At 33.7% G+C, this 23883-nt stretch overlaps 2 protein-coding genes and 1 pseudogene across 2 annotated transcripts; 2 read left to right on the plus strand and 1 right to left on the minus strand.

The window, feature by feature from the left end:
* The first annotated feature begins 1187 nt into the window (after nt 1-1187).
* Nucleotides 1188-3567, plus strand: LOC132640657 (delta(8)-fatty-acid desaturase-like). Its single transcript, XM_060357338.1, has 2 exons — nt 1188-1839; nt 2226-3567. The coding sequence occupies exons 1-2, from the start codon at nt 1647-1649 to the stop codon at nt 3350-3352; spliced, it is 1320 nt and encodes a 439-aa protein (XP_060213321.1). The 5' UTR covers nt 1188-1646; the 3' UTR covers nt 3353-3567.
* Nucleotides 3568-12729: 9162 nt separating this feature from the next.
* LOC132640658 (uncharacterized) lies at nt 12730-18298 on the plus strand. The gene is made up of 2 exons (XM_060357339.1): nt 12730-13160; nt 17455-18298. Exons 1-2 carry the CDS (start codon nt 12886-12888, stop codon nt 17972-17974), a joined length of 795 nt encoding a protein of 264 aa, XP_060213322.1. The 5' UTR covers nt 12730-12885; the 3' UTR covers nt 17975-18298.
* A 2827-nt stretch (nt 18299-21125) lies between these two features.
* Nucleotides 21126-23151, minus strand: LOC132640659 (basic endochitinase-like; annotated as a pseudogene).
* Nucleotides 23152-23883: the final 732 nt, after the last annotated feature.

The following is a 23883-nucleotide window of genomic DNA, read 5'->3' on the forward strand; positions in this document are numbered from 1 at the left end:
TGTTGGATATGTATTGTAACTTACGCTTAGATCGACATGTTTTTTTAAAGAAAAAATAATACCCTAAAATTGCATTACATATGCACTATACTAATTAAAGGAAAATAAACCATTACACTAAATAGTTGCATTTGATTTGTGTAACAAACTATTAGCTATCTAGCGTGTGTGTTTTAGATAAATATTCATCATATTATAATTTGCAACTTTTAAAATTAGTTACTACGGAGTACATTTTATTTATTTCAGGGGTACAATACATGAAAGTTTTTTTTTTTTTTTTTTTTAAAAAAAAAATTAAAAAAAAATTGGTTTCAACCATTCAAGTCACTGCTCCGGAGTCTGGAGTACCTCTTATCCAGTGTGAAGGGTACAATCGAATTAGTTTTTAAGCTTTGTAAAAACTCAAAACCTTTTCTATGGAATTAATTTGGTCGAAATGCATTATTTGCAAAATTATTTCCGTTAACCAAACAACAGCGATGGTGAGATATTACAAGAAAATTCAATGATATATACTTCAACTCCCTGATTATGGTGCTAACCAACCCAACAAGTGGTTGGACTTGTAGTTTTTTTTTACCATTCAATGGCACCATTGGAAGAGACATTTGTAATTAAGTGGTGTCATTTGTCATTATTTCACCAAAAAAAAAAATAGTGTATACATAAAAAATATTTTTTGATAAACACTATTTATACGTATACAAGGTCGAAGCTAGAATTTTGAGTTTGTATTGTAGCTTAGTGGGTTCTTAATAAATAATTTATGTGAGTTTTTAAACATAAATATGATATTTGAGCTAAAACTGTCGAACTCGTGGACGAAGTCCTAACTCTGCTAGATATGTATATAATAAAAAACTTAACTTAACCACAAAAACTAGTTTATAAAGGAAAGATTACTCAAGATGAGAAAATCAAAGATCCCTTATCCCACCAATGTGGGACTCCAATAGTACATTGTAAGAATACGTCTTAAAATATCGCTAACTCCTAAACCAAATCATTGTATAAATTGTAATAACATCTACAAATATAGGTATAATCTCTTTTTTTTTTTCCCTTTCTTTCATGATAACAAATTAAAGAGGTTGGACTCCAATTAATCACTACGTGGAGAGTGGATTGCAATTTTGCGAGACGTGAAAGTTAGTGAACCACATGTTACGTTAAAGCTACTTTATTTTTTCCCAAATTAGATCCCAACCTTACATGAACTACCTTTAAAAAAAAAATTAAAAAAATAAATACCGTTTTAGACGTTCCTCTTTCCGTACTTCTCTCTCTAATCACAAATCTCTTTCCATATCAAAACTAACTCAAAAAGCCTTTTAAAAAGCAGATAACAAACTGATATATTAACGTTCATAATCTTTTTCTTTTCTTTATTTAGTCTTTTTCATTCCTAAAACGAAAAAAAGTAATCAAAACATCCCTGAAGTGGTTACAACATCTTTAGGGTTGTTCTGATCACTCCCCCCCCCCCCCCCCCCAAAAAAAAAAAACCCCCCCTTTATTCCTATGTTACACTTTTCTTTAATCATATTACAAAGGGGTTGGTTTTGTTATTGATGGTTAGATCTTTTTTAATTTTCTTGAATAAATTCATATCTGGTTGATTATTTGTTTGAAATTTATTCATCATGAGTGATGATAAGAAATACATTACGGCTGAGGAGTTGAAGACACATAACAAACAAGATGATTTGTGGATTTCAATACAAGGGAAATGTTACAATGTTACAGATTGGGTGAAAGAACATCCAGGTGGCGATATTCCGATTCGTAGTTTGGCTGGACAAGAAGCAACTGATGCATTCATTGCTTTTCATCCAGGTATATTGGGTTGTGCGAGTTTAATTGAACCTATTGCATACGATTTGAATTATGTATACATATGCAAAAAGTTAAAATGCTCTGTTTCAATCGATTGACTTTAGATTTTGAATTTCCATTAGAATTATGTATACGTATGCAAAACGTTATAAATACTCATTTTGAATCCACTGACTCTAGATTCTGAATTTTGATTAGAATTATGTATACTCATTTGAATCCATTGACTATATTTTGAATTTCGATTACAATTATGTATACTTATGCAATAAGTTAAAATACTCATTTTGAATCCAGTGCTTCTATATTCTGAATTTCGATTAGAATTATGTAAACATATGCAAAAAGTTAAAATACTCAAATTCTGAATTTCTCGATCTTTGCAGGTACTGCTTATAAATATCTTGACAAATTCTTTACTGGATATTATCTTAAAGATTACGAGGTTACAGAGGTTTCTAAGGATTACAGGAAACTCTGTACCGACTTTGCTAAAGCCGGGATGTTTGATAAGAAGGGGCATGGGGTGATTTATTCCTTATGCTTTGTGACATTGTTGATGTCGATGAGTTTCTGTGGTGTTTTGTTCTCTAACAATTTCTTGGTTCACATGCTTTCTGGTGCACTCTTGGGACTCTCCTGGATGCAAATCTCTTACTTGGGTCATGATTCCGGGCATTACTTGATCATGACGACTCGTGGATTCAACAAATTGGCACAGATTCTTACAGGCAATTGCCTTACTGGAATCAGCATTGCTTGGTGGAAATGGACACATAACGCACACCATGTCGCGTGCAATAGCCTCGATCATGATCCTGATCTACAACACTTGCCCGTTTTCGCTGTCTCTACGAGGTTTTTCAAATCATTGAACTCTAGGTTTTATGAAAGAGAGCTCACATTTGATTCCCTGGCTAAGTTTTTCGTGAGTTACCAACATTTTACGTACTACCCTATAATGTGTGTGGCGAGGGTGAATCTATTCGTCCAGACATTCTTGCTATTGTTCTCGAAGAGAAAGGTACCCGACAGAGCTTTGAACATATTGGGAATTCTTGTTTTCTGGACTTGGTTTCCTCTTCTTGTTAGCACATTGCCTAATTGGACAGAGAGGGTGTTATTTGTGCTGATAAGTTTCTGTGTCACATCACTCCAACACATTCAATTCACACTTAACCATTTCGCAGCTGATGTATATGTTGGACAACCAGAGGGGAACGATTGGTTTGAGAAACAAACAAGTGGTACTATCGATATCTCGTGTTCTACTTGGATGGATTGGTTCTATGGAGGATTGCAATTCCAACTCGAACATCATTTATTCCCAAGGTTGCCTAGATGCCATTTGAGGAAAGTGTCCCCAATTGTTCAAGATTTGTGCAAAAAACATAACTTGCCATATAGGAGTTTGTCCTTTTATGAGGCTAATGTATGGACAATAAGGACTCTAAAGACAGCAGCAATGCAAGCTAGGGGTCTACTTTGGGAAGCTGTTAACACTCATGGTTAATTTTGGACTTGGAGAATTTTTTATAAATAAGTACCAAGTAGTATGGTTTTAAGTAATGTGTCTATTTAATTTATGTTGTTGGGCTGGAGCAGTGAGGAGATGATTGTTCTTGCTTTGCAATTTGCAACTTTTGCTGTGTTGATATGGGATTTTGTTTTAAGCAACTCCTTCTATCTGCTTCAGCATATATTTATCCAAAATATGAATTTGGTTCATTTGTTCTTTTTTTTTTGGTTTCCAACCCCCGCATTGGGGCTCCAAATTAATTCGGATTCGCGTCATGTAAGGCTCATTTAAGAGGGAAGCGCTCCCTAACAAGATTCTTTTCATACCCAGGGCTCGAACCTGAGACTTTTGAATGGATGGAGAGATCCTATACAATATCCCGCGACAACTTTGTTGGTTCATTTGTTCTAATAGTTGGACATATGGTTTATCTTGGTATAGTACTATAGATAGTCTCCACTTCTCTAAGTTTTGTTTTATCATTACTTGTTCATATATCAGAATTGCAAAGTTGCTCAGATTATTTTTCCTTTGAGATAATACAAGGATGGTCCTTAGTTATTGCATCAGTTGTTCATTAACAATTTCTTTGAGATGCACGGATAATTACTCAGTAACTCATCATATTTTTTTGGTTATAGTACTAGCAGGATAGCAGCAATTAGCACATGTTTACATTGTTCATGATTCTTTTCCTTTCTAAAAGCTAGATAAGGGAGAGTATAATAGAGATTAAGTGAGTTGCGGAGTCCGAAATTTTGGTAAGGATGTTGAAATGTTGACGAGTAAATAGTTTTTTTTTTTTATGAATGAGTGCAATGAATTTTTTTTAACATCATCACTGCACATCAACCTAAAAATTTATGGTCCATTTGATTTCGCAAGTTATTCTTAATAAATTTCATTGCTAGAAAACTCTTACAGTGATTGCAGTCGCAAATGAAAGATGCTAACAAATGTTACAAAGCGAAAGATAACGAACCAATTAATTTTCTTGAAAGATCACCAAATTCTAAATTGAAAAAAAAAAACAGAAGAGAGAACAAAGTTGGATGATTAAAATGTTCACAAAAGCAATTAAAAAAGAAAAGAGAATAAAATAAGTGGTTGCTAACTTGCTATTAAATCTAGTTCGTCTTCTTTTTAACAATACTTCTTCTTCTCTCTAGAACATGGGGAAGGACTTCTCTTCTTTTTTAGGAAATAGGAAGGAAAGAAGAAAGACTAAAGGAGCTCCAACAAATAATTCCAACATAACTCAAAACCGACACAGGAAAAAACCAAATGCAAATCATAACTCAAATACAAATAAGTTTAGTCGAAACATGGAAGAAAATAAATGCAAAAAAGATAGAAAAAAAAAATACAAATCAACCAAGTAGCTTCAGGCGTTGTTTGTATGTTTTCATTTAAAGAAAGAAGATGACCAAGGTTTGAAGCAAGCATTAAACCGTGACTTTTAAAGTTGAACACCTTCACCACTAAGCTATTTATCTCAATCATTTTAAGGGTGTTCAAAATTTATCTATAACCAGTTAATTATAATATCTAATCTATATACTAGTACCATTTTCCAGTCAAGGGCACAGGTGACCATCCTTGGCCATGAGTAGGGCTGTTAAAAATCGAACCATGACCGATAACTCAACCGCAAAATTGGCTTATCGGTATTGGGTAATCGGATTAACGGTTGGTGAATAGATTAAAATTTTCTAGTCAAAGGTTTATTAGTGTGGGGGCTAATTACTCAATTTTTCTTATTGGGTAAACTGTGAACCCGTTAAGAATGATCATACTTACATTTTTACCCCTAAGTATAAAAAGCCGATGTAGCAGAAACAGTAGTTAACCCGTTTAGCTCCATACTCAATATAGTAGTATGGAGCTTCGACTTGATGTAGCAGAAATAGTAATTAATAGGATATGCATTTGTTTTGGGAAAAGGTGCAAATATACCCCTTCACTTTGCAATTTAGAGCAGATATACCCCTCATTAAAAAAGTGGTGTATATATACCCCTGCCGTTACAAAATGGTGCAAATATACCCTTTTGGTTGATGGATTTTTTTGTAAAAATCATTTAGCTTTTTTTAATTTAAAAAAATGCCACGTGGATTTAAAAAATGTCTACCCACTTTTTTTTTAGTAGACATAATTTTCTAAAGTCACATGGTAATTTTTTTTCTGATGAATCGGGTTTGGTTCGTTTAAAAATATGGTTAGACTTATTTTTTTAAAGTCACAAAAATATTTTTTTAAACGAACCAGACTTGACCCACAAGAAAAAAAAAATTAGCATGTAGCTTTAGAAAAATATGTCTACTAAAAAAATGGGTAGACTTTTTTTATAGCAACATGACATCATTTTTAATTAAAAAAAAAGATAAATGATTTTTTTTTAAAATTCTGTCGGCGAAAAAGGTATATTTGCACCATTTGTGTAATGCAGGGGCATATTTGCACCATTTTGTAACGGCAGGGATATATATACACCACTTTTTAAATGAGGAGTATATTTGCTCTAAATCACAAAAGTTGAGGGATATATTTGCACCTTTGCCCTTTTGTTTTTTATGGTATTCGGTGAGAGTTGAGGGGGAACTAGAAGGACTAAGATTTTTAGGTACAATTAAATTAACATGGGTAAATAGAAGAAGAACAGAAAACAAACAACATTCTATTGTATCAAGAATTTATCAATCATATTTTTTTTTATGCATTGCAAAGTATCTTTTACTTCCTGTAGTTTCTTACCAAATTTTACGGTGCTTTTGCCTTCGCTTTTCTCTCTTACCTTCGGTTTAGTATGGAGGACTAATTACGTCTATGAGTTTGCATTGTCCTAAGTTTATTTCAAAATCAGGATTTGTACTTTGTTGTAATAGGATTAATTACCTTTGTTTTTATAATTTCCTTCCCTTTAATTTGAATATAACAAGTTCAAGTGGGTGAAGTAGTTATGAAAAGAAATTAGCCGATGCATCATCCGGTAACCGTCCGATAATTGCTAACCTGATACTTAACCAATCGATATCTTATTGGTTGGCTAGTGGATTAGTGCATTTAAAAGCCGAGAACCGATTAGCCGAACCGTTAAGCCTAATTATCTGCCCGATCCCCCGATAAGCAGCCCTAGCCATGAGTGGCTCCATCACCGGGTTAAGGAGTCCGGAGCCTAAAGGGTATAAAAAATACACGGTATAAACCAAAAGGGGATATCCAAAAATTTACATACCAAAACGGGTATAACGTGGGCTGATCCACGTTATACCCCAAAAAACTTTTTCGGTTGTCAGAAGCAATCAACGAAAAAAAAATTTAAAAAAAAATTGTATAACGTGGACTGATCCACGTTATACAATATATTTTGTATAACGTGGATCAGTCCACGTTATACAATTTATATTTTTTTCCCCCGTTTTACAAATATTTGGTAAGACGTTGCCTCTATTTAAATCATATTCGGCTGTGTTTTTAATAAAAAAAAATTATTGATTTTTTTAATTTTTAAAGCATATAGTTATTTCAGTGATTAACTCAAATAAATATTTTAACACATGCAATAATTAAATATGTGTTATATATGCGAACAGAAATAAAAAATAAAATATAAGTTAAATAAACGTCACACATTAACTTAGTAGTAAATGTTAAATTACATACTAACTATTAAATGGCACAAGACATGTTATATATTCTTGGAAGATTACATAAGGAAACAACGATCGTACAACTTAAGAAAAAACATAAAAACCAACAAGCAACAACAACTACTGATTTCTGTCGGGGCAGCGATTCTTTTTATGACCTGTTTGCTTGCACGTACTACACTTCATTCCTCCTTCTAGTTGTAGTCCGCGCTCCTGAACCCGAAGTAAGTTTTGTTTGAAAAAACTTAGTGTTTGACTGTAAGGTTATTTTAGTCAACTTTATATGTCGAGAAAATTAGTCATCTTTATTTTCAAAAATTGAAACCGCAGAAGTGAAATTGACATTCACAGCTACATTACCCCGGGATTTTTACGTTGAAATCTATTGCGTATCATCATATTATAAGTAAATAAAACTGAAAATTTCACGCCAATTTGGGGGAAAATTGAAATTGAATGGGATAAAAGGTGTTTTTTTTAAATCGGCTCGGTCAAACCGTTTGTCCGCGTAGATCTCGAAAAAATACGCAAGTTCAAAAAAAAAACGCGTAAAACGGACGTCCGAGCGCAAATTTTTGACTATCTAAAGTTTGACCACTTTACAACTAGTTTTCAAACAAAACTTACTTCGGGCACCTTTTCAACCCCTAAAATGACGATCCGAACGTCTACGTATCCTTGATGTATTGAGCCTACATTATTGTACGCAGAAAAAAATATCAGGTTCTATATAAAATATTGACGTTTCGGAGTCTTGACACACGACTAATCGTTGGTCAAAGTATGGAAAAATCACTAAGTTATTCCAAACAAAACTTACTTCGGGCACCTTTTCAACCCCTAAAATGACTATCTGAACGTCTACGTATCCTTGATGTATTGGGCCTACATTATTGTACGCAGAAAAAAATATCAGGTTCTAGATAAAATATTGACGTTTCGGAGTCTTGACACACGACTAATCATTGGTCAAAGTATGGAAAAAACACTTCGGGCATTTTGGTTCCGGACTCCTATTTTGTAAAACGCTGGGAAAAAAATATAAATTATACAACGTGGACTGATCCACGTTATACAATATACTTTGTATAACGTGGATCAGTCCACGTTATACAATTTTTTTTTAAAAAAAATTCGTTGACTGCTTCTGACAGCCAAAAAAGTTTTTAGGGGTATAACGTGGATCAGCCCACGTTATACCCGTTTTGATATGTAAATTTTTGGATATCCCCTTCTTGATTTATACCGTGTATTTTTATACCCTTTAGGCTCTGAACTCCCGAGTTAAGTATAGATAAATTTTTGAAGTAGAGGGGTCAGTCTGACCTTTTTCCTTTTAATTAAATCCAAGAGGTTTTTGTTTTAACAAAAAGATTAGAAAATAATTTTTAAAATCGGCTATTTCATTTTTGTTAGCCAAAAATGGCATATCTGAGCCATTTGTGTAATGCAAGGCTATAAATAAAATATTTTTATAACGGAGGATAAATTTGCTCTAAATTACATAGTATAGAGGTAAATTTAGACCTTTTCCCTAGACCCAATATTTTTATTCTGCTACAAACACATTTATCTATGTGTGCGTGTGTGTAGCAAAATAAAAATATTGGGTATATCATGGAGAAAATTGATTTGCAATATTCAAAGATCTCCAAAATGCAATTGTGAATTTGGTGGCTCATGGCAGATTATATACTAAAGATAGACTTGCCTACCGGGGCATAATAGGTGATCAAGAATGTCCTTTGCGTGGTGTTGGTCAGGAAAGTATAACTTTTGATGGGCTGGGGCGAATTTACATATAAATTTTGGGTCACGTGAACACATGATCACTCAACTAAACTCGATATATTATGTGTATAATTTTGAAAATATATCTAATATTAACTGAAGGAACACATAGTCAAACCAGGTCAAGTGAAACAATGGTTAGGGGTTGTGTTTATTTCCTTAAGGTCTAGGGACAGAAGCCGAGCTCGTGCATGTGTTATGCTTTTATTTTTTAAAGCAGCCTTTTAACTTCCTTTTTGTATTATTCTAAATCTTTTTTCTTCTATAATTCTAATTACCTAAAAGTAAAAAAAAAAACATGTTTCTTTTTAATATTACATCTAATGATTCCCCCCCCCCCTCCCCCCCCCCCCCCCCCCCCCGCCTTTTATTTCTAATTACCCAAGTCCCATAAGGCAAAAGAAATCAAAAAACCTATAGGAGTTATGCTACAGCGAATCAAAGACAAAAATTTCAAAAAAACCCCATAATTAATGGTGAACCCATGCTCTTGAAATTCTGGATTCGCCACTGTTGATGGGCATTTAGGTAATTCAACTTTTGTCTTAGAATTTTTTCATTTTTAGAATAATATGATATGATTAATTAATTATGTCTCAACTAGCTTATTGTTACCAACAAAGAGCCCGTTTGGATTGGCTTATAAGTTGCTTATAAGTTGTTTTCAGCTTTTTTGAGTGTTTGGTTGGCCAGCTTAGAGTCATTTTGTGCTTAAAATAAGCTCAAAAACATAATTGGGCCCATTTGACTTAGCTTATCTAAAGCAGCTTATAAGCTGAAAACAGCTTATAAGCCAAAAAAAAAAAAAGTTAGAGCCCGTTTTGATTGGCTTATAAGTTGTTTTCAGTTTTTTCGAGTGTTTCGCTGGCCAGCTTAAAGTCATTTTGTGCTTAAAATAAGCTCAAAAAAATAATTGGGCCCATTTGACTTAGCTTATCTAAAGCAACTTATAAGCCAAAAAAAATAAGTTAGACTACCCAACTTATTTTTTTTAGCTTATAAGCTGATTGCAGCTTATAGACATAACCTCATCCAAACAGACTCTTAGACTACCCCAACTTATTTTTTTTAACTTATAATCTGCAAACAGCTTATAAACATAAGTCCATCCAAACAGGCTCAAAATCTGAAGAGCTTGCGAAAGGAATATGAAATAAATAAATAATAAGACAAAAAATGAAAGATGCTACGTGGAGGCAATTGTGGTGTTTTGAGCTCCCAACGTGCCACTTATAAAGTGAACGAATCTCTCCGCCACATATTTCGGGTGGATGTTAAATAGAGAATATTACTATACTTATTCGTTATGTAAACACCTTTATAATATGAAATTTAATGTAAAAAGGAGTTGAAAATTTCAATAAAAAACTTATAAAGAATTTTCAGTAATAAAATCCATCTCATAATTTTATATTAGTTCTACAAAATAATTAGCTTGCATCTACAGGTTGTATCTGTGCACCGTCTTTTAAAAATTTCATTGGAAGACATTACTGTTTCCTCAACCTGGTCATCACTTCATAACAATTAGGGAGATTGACGTATATATATACGTATGAATAGGATATATTTACGAAATATGATAATACTTTTCAGTTTACAAAACATAACGATAAATTTTTTACAAAATATATACGAAAATTTTTGCTCAAAATTGTGTATGGAAACTATATGAAATGCGTATATCTCGCTCAAAACTTAAAAATTTCGCCTCAAATTTTTGTGTATAAAAACAGTATCAAATATGTATATCATGATCAAAGCTTAGAATTCTCACATTTTTCGTATATAGAAACTGTAGAAAAAGGATATGAAATTTGTATATAACTATGTAAATTTGTATAAGTTCATGTTAGCTTTTTTAAAATTGAAAACAACTACAGTAACATTGTAATATAGGTTTCGTACAAATTTGATACAACAACAATAACAACACCAACATAGGAAACTCAATATACAATTTTCATACAAACTCGGTATACAATTATCATACAACTTAAATACAAATTCTCGCTTCAAAATTTGGAAAAAAAAAATCACGCTTCAAATCTCGCGTAGGGCTTAAAATTTCGTACAAATTTCCCTTGTTTTGCCGCTTCACACCAATTGGAGAACTATAGATTAATACATTAGCCAGTTCAAACCACGCTCCGGCGGCATCTTTGAAGAACACAGAATTTTGAAAAAACGCAGATCTAAAAAAAACACCAATCCCTTCATTTTTATTAAAGACTTTTGATTTGGTTGATGATCTTTAATTGTATAATAGAAACAGAGAACGGAAAAAAAGGGAAGGGAAGGGTGTTGGCTGTGGAGTTTGGGAGGAAATATAGAACAGGGAGAAGGGGGAGGGAAAGGGAAGGGTGGGGTTGTGGAGTTTCAAAGGAAATATAGAACAGGGAGAAGGTGAAGGGGAACAGAAGGGTGGGACGAATCTGAACAATATAAAACAGAGAATAGGAAAAAGGGGGGAGGGTGGACTTTTAATTTTTTCAGGTCTAATATGTTTTGTAATTAAATTTTTATATTTTATAAATAAGAAAAAGTATCATTATATTTTGTAATATGTAGTCTTAAATAGTATTATTAGATCATTTTCCCTAACAATTAACTTTGATTAACGTTTGTATCTTTGACATGAGAAAAACAATAATAGCCTACTCCATTTCCGAGTAGTTTTTAAAAAATCTGAATATTGATTAACAAAATAATAATAATTTTTAGTTGAATTAAATATAAATATCAGTTAAGTCTATAGTTCATGAACAAAATGTATAAAGTATGTTGTAAAGCATGATGATTTGAGACTAGAAAAAGAAGGATTTAACTAGTATACTTTATTTTTTTTATAATCAGTATAGCATTATTGTCAATAAAGGTTAATTATAATCTTGTATGATTTTTTCTGAGTATTGAATATGACCTCAAAATAGTAGGGTCGAAGATCGACTAGTAAGACAATGGTGGATAAACTTCATCGAGAGAAAAACAACTCCGTTAACCAGCTAAAGCTCCTAGATGATCAATCAGTGAAAAGAAAGCCGAGTAAAGGTGCAGAGACCACCAGAAAGTTTGCCTAAAAGCATCAATTTTTAAAAATGGTGCGTAATAGCTCATTGATCGAATGCTTTTGCTGAAGTCGTGACATGTAAACATACATAGTAGGAGAACATTTCGATCTACCAATACCAATTATACTTCTCTACACAAATTTACTTATAATTGATTTAAATGATTTGATAATAGAAAATATTTTCTCGAAACATTATATAAGAGTTACTCTATCCGTTCATATTTTACTTGGCACATCTTTTAAGAATCAATAAACAAAATGATAATTTTATTATATCATTCTTAATTTATAGTATATGTTGGGAAGTGAATTGAAAATAATTATAGTACGGAAAAAATAGGTATAAATTGATAGATATATCTCTTGATTTTCCAAGCGGAACAAGTAAAAGGGATATTCTTTCCGTTTCAATTTATGTGAACCATTTGACTGGACACGAAATTTAAGAAAGAAGGGAAGACTTTTAAACTCGCGGTGTTAAGTGAGTCACATGTGTGGCTATAAATCATTGCATAGAGATAAATTGTTTCCAAATATAGAAAGATATCATTCTTTTTTGCACGGATTAATAAGAAAACATATTCATATAAATTGAAATGAAAGAAGTATCATTTATAATATAATGGACAAATTAAAGTGAATGACGACCGTAAATTACAAAACCAAAAAAGGGGGAAAAAAACAATAAACATGTGAAAACTACAAGTTTGAAAAACACTCCTAAAAATGTCAATTAGACATCTCTTAACTGTCCAATATTCAATCTCATCCACCAATAAGATCCATAATACTAATATTCAAATTATCCTAAAACAAAGCTTATCCTTTATTTCCCTCCCTCTCAACCTCTATGTCTTTTTCCGATAAGATTTTCAACCAAACAAAATACCATCTCTCTAGAATATTCGCACACACAATATTTCCCTTTCTTTCTTCATCATAACCAAATTATTATACCAAAAAAAAAAAAAAATGTTAACTGCCACTTAAACTCTAATTTATCTGACTGTCATATGGCTACTACACTTTTGCCTTCACCGGTGATACACACTGGAAATGTAAAGAAATTTGGTATTACTAATGGTGGTGGAAGAAGAGTTGTTAAGGTTAGTTCGAGTGTTAAGGATTTGGAAGATGTTGGATTGTTTAAGGTTAATAGTATGAAAGTAGTGGATAAGGAGGAAGAGCAAAAACGGAATTATTATGTGAATACTGGTTCTGCTATTCGGATACTCAGAGAAGAGTTTCCTGCGCTTTTCTATAAGGAGCTAAACTTTGATATCTACAGGTTAGTAACATCCTATATTATTTGAATTCTAGTTATAATTGAGCGTTGTCTCGTTTGTCCTTCCTACCAATTAGTCATAGTATTACTTGTGTAGTTTTTTGTCCTAGGATTTTCTGTTACTATATGTTGTTTCATGTACTTCCATATTTCGATTATCCTATTTTTTTTTCCAAGACTGGTTTGTCATGCTTTCTTATAGTATTTTGCCATGACTTTTTCACTTTCGTTATTTCCTTTTGCGAACTGCTTTGAATTGCTTTTTCTTGAGCTGACAGGGTATCTGAAACAACCTCTCTACCTCCGTTGGGGTAACATCTGTGCAGAGACGGATCCAGGATTTAAACTTTATGAGTTCAAACTTTCAGAATTTTTAGTTTGAACATGTTGTATTTTAAAAGGTCGAAAGTTAGGGGTTCAATTGAAACCCCACCTAGCATGCTATATCCGCCACTGCATCTGTGTTACACTCTACCTTCTCTAGACTCCACTTGTGGGATCACACTGGATATGTTGTCGTTGTTGTCTATCTATATGTGCTTTGCAAGGCATATTTATCCAAACTCTTAAATTAGTATGGAGGTTGATAGAGGCGGAGCTAAGATTTTGAGTTTATGAATTCTAAATTTTAAAACAAGAAAGTTTTTGATAAATTGTTTATACATATTAAGTGGATTATTTGAACATAAATACAAGGTCTATGCTAAAGCTACTGAGTTTTGTCGAATCTATAACTGGAATGCTATGGAATGCTAGCCCCGCACCTGGATGTTGTAGCAATATGTTGGGAGTTGGATCTTAGTTGATGAACAATAATTATCCATTGAGTCTTGAAGAAGGAGATTGCAATTTCTCGTTTATCTAAATTCTTCTACCTGGCCCTAACTAATTTTGGATTAAGGTTTAGTTGAATGATCCCGTTTTTGGGTTTGCTGGTGTATTAGTCTTTTCTTTGTGGAAAATTGTAGTGATAGTGGTTTCCTTTTTCAAATTTCTTTCTTCTTTTTCTTGACTTGGTTGTATGTACACTAGCTAGAACTCTAGTTCTCATCATCTGGCCTATGGGCAAGCGCATCTTTTAGTTAATACTTCAACTTTGGTCTCATCTTACCCTTTTTGTAGTCTTTAGTTGCCAAGAAGATTACCTACGCATTTAGTATCTTTCAATCTATACTTGTATCTCAAAACCAGCTGTTAAAAAAAATGAACCCAAGGGTAGGAAGAGGAAGAAGCACTAGAATTCCCTTCAGATTAAAAGCATGTGGTTATGAGCGACGAACAGTGGCTGGATGGTGGAACAACTACGGAGTGGTGGGAAATCTATCATTCAAATTAGCTAAAAAGTTGAAGATGCTTAAAGGGATTTAAAGTGTGGAACAAGGAGTGTTTGGGTGGGTAGAGGTGACAAAGAAGGAGATGATGAATGAGGTGAGGGAATTAGAGAAGGTAAAAGAGGGGAGGGAGTTAGAGGAGAGCGAGAGAGAGAGAGAGAGAGGGGAAATAGATAGGAAACTAGCTTCTTTGGCTTTAGCCAATGAAACTAGTTGGAGACAGAAGTCGAGAGCATTGTAATTAGAGGAAGGAGATTCAAATATAAAATTCTTTCATAGGATAGCAATTGGAAATAGAATGAGAAATTTCAAAAATTCAATAGTGGTGAATGGGATAGAACGTCATGAGAGGGGAGAAGGTAGAGAAGGGGCTATTATAGACTTTTATAGTCGATTATTCAAAATGGAAGTGGTGCGGAGGCCCAAGGGGGAATTAGGGTTTAATTTGGAAAAGGTCATTTGGGAAGAAGAGGTGAGGGAGGCGGTGAGGTGTTATGCACGAGATAAAGCTCTAGGGTCGGATCGATTCACTTTGACTTTCTAGGCGAGGTGATGGAAACCATTACAGAGTTTCAGGAGAGGGTATTCGAGAAAAGTCTTAATGCTTCTTTCATTTTCACCACATTCCAAAAAGAGAGGGAACTTCGAGCATCAGAGACTATAGATCCATTAGTCTAGTGAGTAACATTTATAATATTATTTCTATAGTGTTTTCGATGGAGACCAAAGATGGTCTTGAATGAGACCATATTTACATCGCAAAATACTTTTGTGGATGGTTGACATAATGCAGCGCTGGCGGCTAATGAAGTGGTTGATTCTAGAAGGAAGCAAAAAGGCCCAGGCATTTCGTGCAAGTTGGACCTCGAGAGGCCTTCGACCATATAAATTGAGAATTCCTGGATATCATAATGATGAAATGGATTTTGGAGTTAGACAGACAAGATGGATCAAATACTGCATTTCTACTATTAAGTACTTGGTTGTCGTGAACGGCAACTCGTGCGGTTTTTCCGGAAGTTTGGGTGGGTTTAGACAGGGAGATCCTTTTTGCCATGTTGTTCATTCTAATTATTGTAGCTCTTAATAGGATAATAGATAGAGCTACAGAGGAAAGATGCTTGAGGGGTTTCACTAGTGAGGTTTGGGGAAATAATAACGTAAAGGTCTCACATCTACTTATGGATGACACTTTGGTTTTTTGGGATGCTAAGTGCTAACAAGTCTCAATTGGAACACTTGGGACATATGCTAACATGGTTTCAGGTGATGTCAGGCCTAAAGATAAACCTTAGAGAATAAGATATAATACCTGTTGGAGAGGTGGAGGATATAGCAGCTTTAGCACAAGTGTTGAATTGTAAGGTTGAGCACTTGTCACTATCTATCCTGGCTTGCCACTAGGTGCATCAAATAAGGATCAAACAATGTTGGAGTTTAGTATCACAGATGGCTGAAAAGAGGCTAGTGGGATGGTAGAAAAAATGCGTTTCCAAAGGGGAAAAGGAAATACTTATTAAGAGCACATTATCAAGCATCCCTACTTATTATATGTCTTTGTTTCAGACTCCGACTTGCATAACCGAAAAGTTGGAAGGAATTTAAAGAAATTTTCTGTGAGATTCGTTAGATGGGGCAAAGAAAATTCACTTGATAAAATGGGAGACCGTTACGAAAGTGTTGGGACGGTTTTGGAGTTAAAGATTTAATGGTGCTCAATAAGTCCTAACTAGTTAAATGATTATGGAGATTTGTGGCGGAGACACATGCTCCTAGGAGGGAGGTGATAGCGAACAAATATGGAAATTTGGAAGGCGGATGGAGAATGAAAATGTCATTATGCCTTACAGTTGCAGCTGTGGAGAGATGTTTAAGGGGTGTGAAGAGTTTAGTGTGAATATGTCATTTCTGTATGGAGATGGAAGGAGGGTGGCTCTAGGGGAACAACTGGTGTGGGGACAACACTTTGAGCATCACTTTCCCAAACATCTATGCGATATCATGCCAGAAGGAGATGACAGTCCAACAAAACCAAAGATAACAAGATGTTGAATTTTTTTAGGATTTGAGATGTAGGAGGAATTTTCAGGATTGAGAGGTAGCTGAATTTAAAGTCTGGTTGAGCTACTCCATAAACAAAGTGCACCAAAGGATAGTCAAGGTGTATGGAGGTGGAAGTGGGGAATAATGCAGTGTTTTTTTGTTAAGTCCTATATGAGAAGCTCTTGAAAAGGGAGGAGGTTGCTTTTCCATATAGGCCGATTTGGATTTCGAAGATACCGAGAAAGGTGTGTTTCTTCACTTAGTTAGCAGTTAGAGGGGTGATCTTGGCAGCTGAGAATCTGTGAAAAAGGAAGAGTACCTATGTCAGTTGGTGCTTTATGTGCAAGAGTTCGGGTGAAGACGTTGTTCATCTCCTTATTCAATATTCGGTAGTTTCAAGACTATGATGGAAAATTCTCACTTGGTTGGTATATTTTGGGTGATGCTTGACACGGAGAAAGAGGCAATGGCCAGCTGCAATTATGGTAGTAGGAGAAGATGCAAGCCAGGGGAATTCATGCCTCTTATGTGGTTAGCCTGGAAGGAAAGAAATAAGAAGCTTTTGAGGGTGTAGAGATGTACTATGTTCAGTTGAGGAATAGTATTTCATCACTTATTTCTTTTTGGTGAACTCATAAGGTTTCTTTATGCATAGAAGATTGGGTGTCATTCTGTATTCCAATTTGTTTAGTGGTTTGTATGTCAGTGTAGTGATAAGGTGAGATTGGTGAACGTCTAGTTTTAGATAATCAAGACAAATAATATGTATTGGAATAAAACCGGCTAAAGTAAAGAGGAATGAACATAAAGGATTCATTAGCCGACCTGAACTACTTTAGGATTAAGGTGCAAATGTTATTGCTGTTGTTATTGTCGTGATAAAGTATTTCTATTTCTTGATCGTGTTTTTCTATTCTCCACAGGGATGATATAGTCTTCAAAGATCCCCTCAACACCTTTACTGGCATTGAGAATTACAAATCGATCTTCTGGGCTTTACGATTTCATGGCAGGATATTCTTTAGGGCTTTGTGGATAGATATAGTTAGTGTTTGGCAGCCTGTGGAAGGCATGATCATGATTCGATGGACTGTTCATGGAATTCCCCGTGTTCCATGGGAGAGCCGCGGTCGATTTGATGGCACTTCAGAGTATAAACTAGACAAAGATGGGAAGATTTATGAGCACCGCGTTCACAACATTGCACTGAAGGGACCCCCAAAGTTCCATGTACTTGCTGTACAGGAATTAATTGGATATATCAACTGTCCCACCACGCCAAAGCCGACTTACTTTATCTTCTCATTCCCTTCTTTGGTTAACACTATGCCAACGGCAGAATTTGCAGATTTCAGACATCAACTTGGTTCAATTTTAGCCTCTGCTAAGAGAGGCGAGGAGGAACAATCGCAACAAGATAATAGCATTGTGACGAGGTGCTAAAAGTTTTGATGAATCTTCGCGGTGGGTTGCTGAATGGCATCAGAACTATAGGTATTTATTCATATACATTATATATATAAAAAAAACTTTCAGGAACGGCTGAATGTATCTGGAGTTCGTTCGTGTCTTTCTAGGCATTATTCTTCATTTGAACTCCAGTTACTGTCTCGAGTTAGAAAATTTTACAGCTGTATATTTTTGTATATAGTATATCTTACTACTGAGTTTGACAGTTATTATCTGGCTGAAAATGTTCTCCACAATTTGTAATGAAATATTTCCCTGCATAGAAGTGATATGCAACTCATGAAATAGTTTTGGAGATTTACGATGCTGCTATTTGTTCTGATGCTACTTTGACACTTCTCGTTTAGAACTCTGAATTATTCTCTTTCTCAAAAAAACAATTTCAAGTGCAAAGCTGTAGTTATAAATTTAGGGGAAAAAGTTACTATTTCTAAATGAGCAAGTTTCCTATGATAACTAAAAAGTAAAATAAAAATAAATATAGAGAAGTAGGCGTAGTTAGACTTAACATTGATTAAAGCAATAAAACAAAGACTAATTTTCTGATCAAAGCACTTGTAGAATTGCTAAACTATGAAATAACAGACTAAAACTATTGTGTGTGTTGATTATTTATAGAAAGTAGATTTACCTTACTACTCAGTAGGTAGTAACTCAATTTAAACAATGTCTTTTGTGCAAGAAACATGATTCCGTGGAAAGCAAGAAGTAACTAGGCATAAGATCTTTAAGATTGACATCACAGAAAAAATTATTTGAGTTTGAAATTGGAGAAAAGTATTGAAAGTTGAAGTCGTGTTTGGATGTAAATCTCACTTTGAAAAAAAGTTGAAGTTCTGTGAGTTAAAGGTCATTATTTTACCTTAAGTACTCCTCAAACTAGATTTCCTACTTTAAATTTTCTATTTCAAGTTGAAGTTGGAATTATGGCCCAAAAGATCTGTATATAGTTCAATTCCACAATTTGATGTTAAAGTTCGTCATGTGTAGAGCAACCTTCGTTGAAAATAATTATAACAAAATTGTGCAATACTCGAGGCTCAATGATCAATCTTCAATGGTTGCATATGAATGTCCTCTTTCAGATTGACCATATGCATCATTATTCAAAGTTCGTCCACTGCAAACGGTTTGTAGAGAGGATGTTATTTGAACTATACATTTAATTTCATAGCTGAAATTTGGTTAATGAGATTTTATGTTAATCATTAATCAGGGTACTTATTAATTCCTGTTTCCGCCTTCTGTTTCTGCACATGTTATACAAAGCTGTTTAGCTGTTTTGATCCTTGGTTTCTCTTTGGACATTCACTAGCTCTAGCTCTTATGATATAAAATGAACTCTAGTCCCATTTTATTTTATGCGACATATTTTTCTTTTTAATATTATATCAAACGTTTTAATCTTAACATTCCTATTTCATCCTTAATGGCATGACTTATTGGGACCCACTTCTTATCCACTAGAACGCTTTACATAGTTTAAGTAGAGGGGTTAATTCTATTCCAGATTCAGACTTCCCAAGATCGGGGGATGCAATAGGAAAAAAAGAGTTCAAATGTTTATGCTCAAACAATTTAATAGATTTTTAACACCATCAGATAAAATTGGGGCTCAGATAACGCTTCATAGTAAATCTGATTACCAAAGGAATGCATGTTTTCATCTTATCTATATTGCTCTTTTTTCTTTTCATGTCGGTCGACAATGAGTAGCTATAGCCTACAGGAATGTTAGATTGAATGCTGTTTTCACAACCTTGAAAAGCCCATTGGAAGTACATATCTCTATAATTTTCCTTTCATCTTGACCGTACTAAGTACAAAGGAGTAGATTACAATGGCAAACTTTCAATTCTTGGAGTACTGCTGCCTAAGGTTTGGGCAAAAAACAACTGTATTATTTATTTTCCTCTGATTTGTTGGCTTGATTTGATGAAAAACGTATTATCTCCTTAAGTTAAACTCTTTAAACTTTCTAATTTACATTTTAATGAATGACAGTGGATTAATTCTTGGCTGAATACATCGACAATCACTTAATAAATTTGCTTCTAGATTTCATTTAGACACTCAACTGTTGAAAAAGTAGACTAGATTCATCCCAAGTATATAAATTTAATTGGTTCATGAATTAAGAAATTAATGAGGATGAACTAGGTAATATGAGAAGTCTAGATTTAAATTGTGGTAAATGTATTAGAATAAGTACATGTTAGAAGGATTACTATAAGAAAATATTTTTCACTGGTCTTTAAAGAGAATAATTGATAAGCAAATATAGTGAAGTAAAGAAGAATCATTTCCTTCTCTAAAGAATTTGAATTATTTGAGTGTTATCTTCTCTTGGATTTTCCAACAAGAACTACAACCTATTCGGATTGAGCATCTAAACACGTAATAAATTATTTTTATTAGACACTTCCTACTCAAATTTTGAAAATATTTCTGCGTTGTTCTCCATTGCCCATCATGTAAATGAATTAATCACTTAAAATATGTCATTTCTTTTTTATATGAGTACGCATTAGCCTCAATAAGTTGTAAAACCTCAAGTTGTTCCAATTGAGGATGATGTATATAATTGGAGGAGGTGACATATTTCATGAAGTTAGCGTATCTGTATAATTGCAGAGGTGGCATATATGTATTGTATAATATGCTGATTACTCATAATTTTTCTACAGTTTCAGCAAATTATGGAGTAGAACTATACTGTTCTATATTATTTCATGTCTGTGACAGGCAGAGACGGATCCAGAATTTAAATTCTATGAGTTCAATCTTAAGATTTTTTGTATTGAACCACTATTGATAATCAAACTCCTTCTTAGTGAAAAAAGAACATCTGTGTGAATGGCCAAGTGGCAGGGACATCAATCTATGGTCGATAAATCAACCTGCTTCTAGGTCCATTAAGGTCATTTCCTTAAACTCAAACTTTACGAGAAGAAGAAAAAAAAAGGAAAAAGAAAATGAGGTCTTTTTATTAATTAAAGACTTTCCGAGGGCGCATAGTCGCATACACCAAATCTTTTCAAATAAAATGACCTTATAATTAATTCTTCATGTTTTCATTAGAACGAATAATTAGAACTCTTACAACATACTTTGTAGGCAGATATCAGCAAATTAAACTTTCTTTATTTAGGCCTTAATGATGGCATAATGCGAGGGACAAATCCAATAATATAACTCAGACAGCACCCTTAATAGCAGAGCCATAACCAGATAGACCATCAAAATATCTATTCCAAAGCATAACACCTCCATAATTTTGAGACCCTTTCACAAATGGTAAAACTTGTGACATTAGCACTTGCTCTGGGACATAACCATTATTTGCAGCTCCTTCTTCGGCTGCTGGAAGTCCGACGAACAATTTCTTTGCAGGAATTGATGTCCATTGATTCCACGTGCTCTTGAAATTCTCTGGGTTGCTTGTGAACTCGCACTCGGGGTTGTTGTAAAATTGGACCCAAACATAGTCAAATAAACCAGTTTGCAATGCATCGTTAAGATGTTTATCAGGAAAAGGACATTGTGGTGCTGCAGTTAAGTAAATCTTTTTACCTGTCAAAGACATAATAAGTGAATGAGTTAATTTCTCTCACTCTAATGTCTTGAACATCTAGACTGCACCCAAGGAAGTGACCTAGTGATTAACCAACTAACTTTTGAACCATGAGGTTTTATGTTCAAATCTCAAAGGAGGTAAAAATAAATTAGGTGCATGATTTCTCCCCATCTATTCAAGCCTTAATATATAGAGTTACCCGGTACATGTACTGATGGAAGATAGCAAGTACTCGTGGAATTAGTTGAGGTGCATTCATGTTGGCCGTAACACCATGATTATAAAAAATAAGTGGCTTGAACATCTACACTTGATTTCAATCACAAATTCAACACGAATAAGGTGTGTTTGGTTTGACTGAAGTTATTTTCTTTAGTACAAAGTACCTAGTGTTTAGTTGGTGAGCAAGAATATTTTTTTCAAAAAGATCAAAGATTAATAACAACGTTAGTAAATTGGATGTTGTTCATATCAAACTTTTGATGATAATGTTTCAAATGTAGGTTTGAGCAAATAATATGAAATTCAAAGTTAAGATAGTCTCACTATGAAAAATGACTTCCGTAATTCATAAGTCAAAGTCATTTTTCTCCTTTTGATGACTTTAAGCATTTTTCTGAAAATGGCTTCTTTTGTATCAAACACATCCAAATTATACATTATCAAAAGGGAATCATTAACCATGTTATTCAAGAAAAAGATTAATGACCACATTGGTAAATTGGATGTTGTTCATATCAAACTTTTGATTATATATAATGTTTCAAGTGTAGATTTGAGCAAATAATATGAAATTCAAAGTTAAGATAGTTTCACTAAGAAAAATGACTTCCATAATTTATAAGTCAAAGTCATTTTTCTCCTTTTGATGACTTTAAGCATTTTTCTGAAAATGACTTCTTTCGTATCAAACACACCCAAATAATATATTATCAAAAGGGAACCATTAACCATGTTATTCAAGAAAATGGTGAAATGAGTGCTTGCAATACCTTGTTGGCTATATTCTGAAAGTATCCTGGCAAGTGCAGCATAATGAGGTTCCCCGTTCCCAAGTTCAATCAAAATCTATGCCATCAAGTACAGCATCTCCAAGTGGCCTAGTAGAGGATTGGCCACCAAGAAAATTGTTCCACAAATAATCTGCAACTTGCCTAGCATCATCATCTGATGACAATGAGTATGTATTTGTAAAACCTCCAATGGAAAGCATGATCTTAATTCCCATGCTTTGGCAATTTTTAATGCTATCAGAAAATATTTGGCAACCACCATTTGATGGGTCACAATGGCCAGCTAAGTTTAGCTTAGGAGGTTGGAAACTACCAAAAGAAGATAAAAAGGCAATGTTCACAATTTTGTAAAGACCGGAGTTGCATGTGTCAATCAATTTACCTTCTCCTCCATTTTGGCCCCAATAGGTCACAATATCTCCAGCTTCTATTTTGTAGGCTAGGAGAAGCAAGAATGCTGGGATAATGAACAGTGAGGATACCTTAGTGCTCATGGTTTAATAAAAATGAGCCAAAAAGTCACTTGGGAAATGTTCAATTGGATGAGTAATACAAAGCACTCAACATACTATATTTATAGGCAAAAATCAAGAAAGAGTTTGGAAATCTAGAAGGTTTAATTTTTAGGCTTTTCTTCACCTTGTTGGTGAGAGTTTAAATTCCAACGTTGTAATTCCCTTCCCCTATCCCCCTATTAATAAAAAAAATAAAAAATAAAAATATTAGCTCAGATGACCAATTTTTGAACTGCTTGTTAGTATTTAGCCCATTTTGAATATAATTGAGAAGTAATAATTTTTTTAAGGTGAAAATAAAATTTGGACAGAAAATTACACCTAGCTAAAATACAAAAAACTCCATGACAAGATGGTGGTCGAAACTTTAACATGTGAAATTCCAGCATACTAAAAATTATTTGAGTTTGAAATGTGCAGTTTAAAGTTTAAACTTTAGAACTTTTTCATGGAGGTTTAAATTTCACGGATTTGTTAAGTTTGTAATATTGAAGTGAAGTAATATTTTTCAAGTAACATGAGTGAAATAATGTTAAAAAAATTATTTTTATTTCTCAAATAATATTAAGGGATTATCTCATTCATGGTACATCTTCATACTTGACCAGTACCTAGAATTTCAATTTCCACAAATGAATATGTGACCTAGAGTTCGAATTTACATAGTTAAGATTCAACGTTATTGTGCTGGAGCTTCAGTAAAAATCATGAGTTCAAACAAGTAGTGTTGTTATAAGAAAAAATCAATCTTATAAAAGTGAAACTCCAAGAATGTAT

Source organism: Lycium barbarum, chromosome 5 (assembly GCF_019175385.1).
Source record: "Lycium barbarum isolate Lr01 chromosome 5, ASM1917538v2, whole genome shotgun sequence".
In the NCBI taxonomy this organism is placed as follows: Eukaryota; Viridiplantae; Streptophyta; class Magnoliopsida; order Solanales; family Solanaceae; genus Lycium; species Lycium barbarum.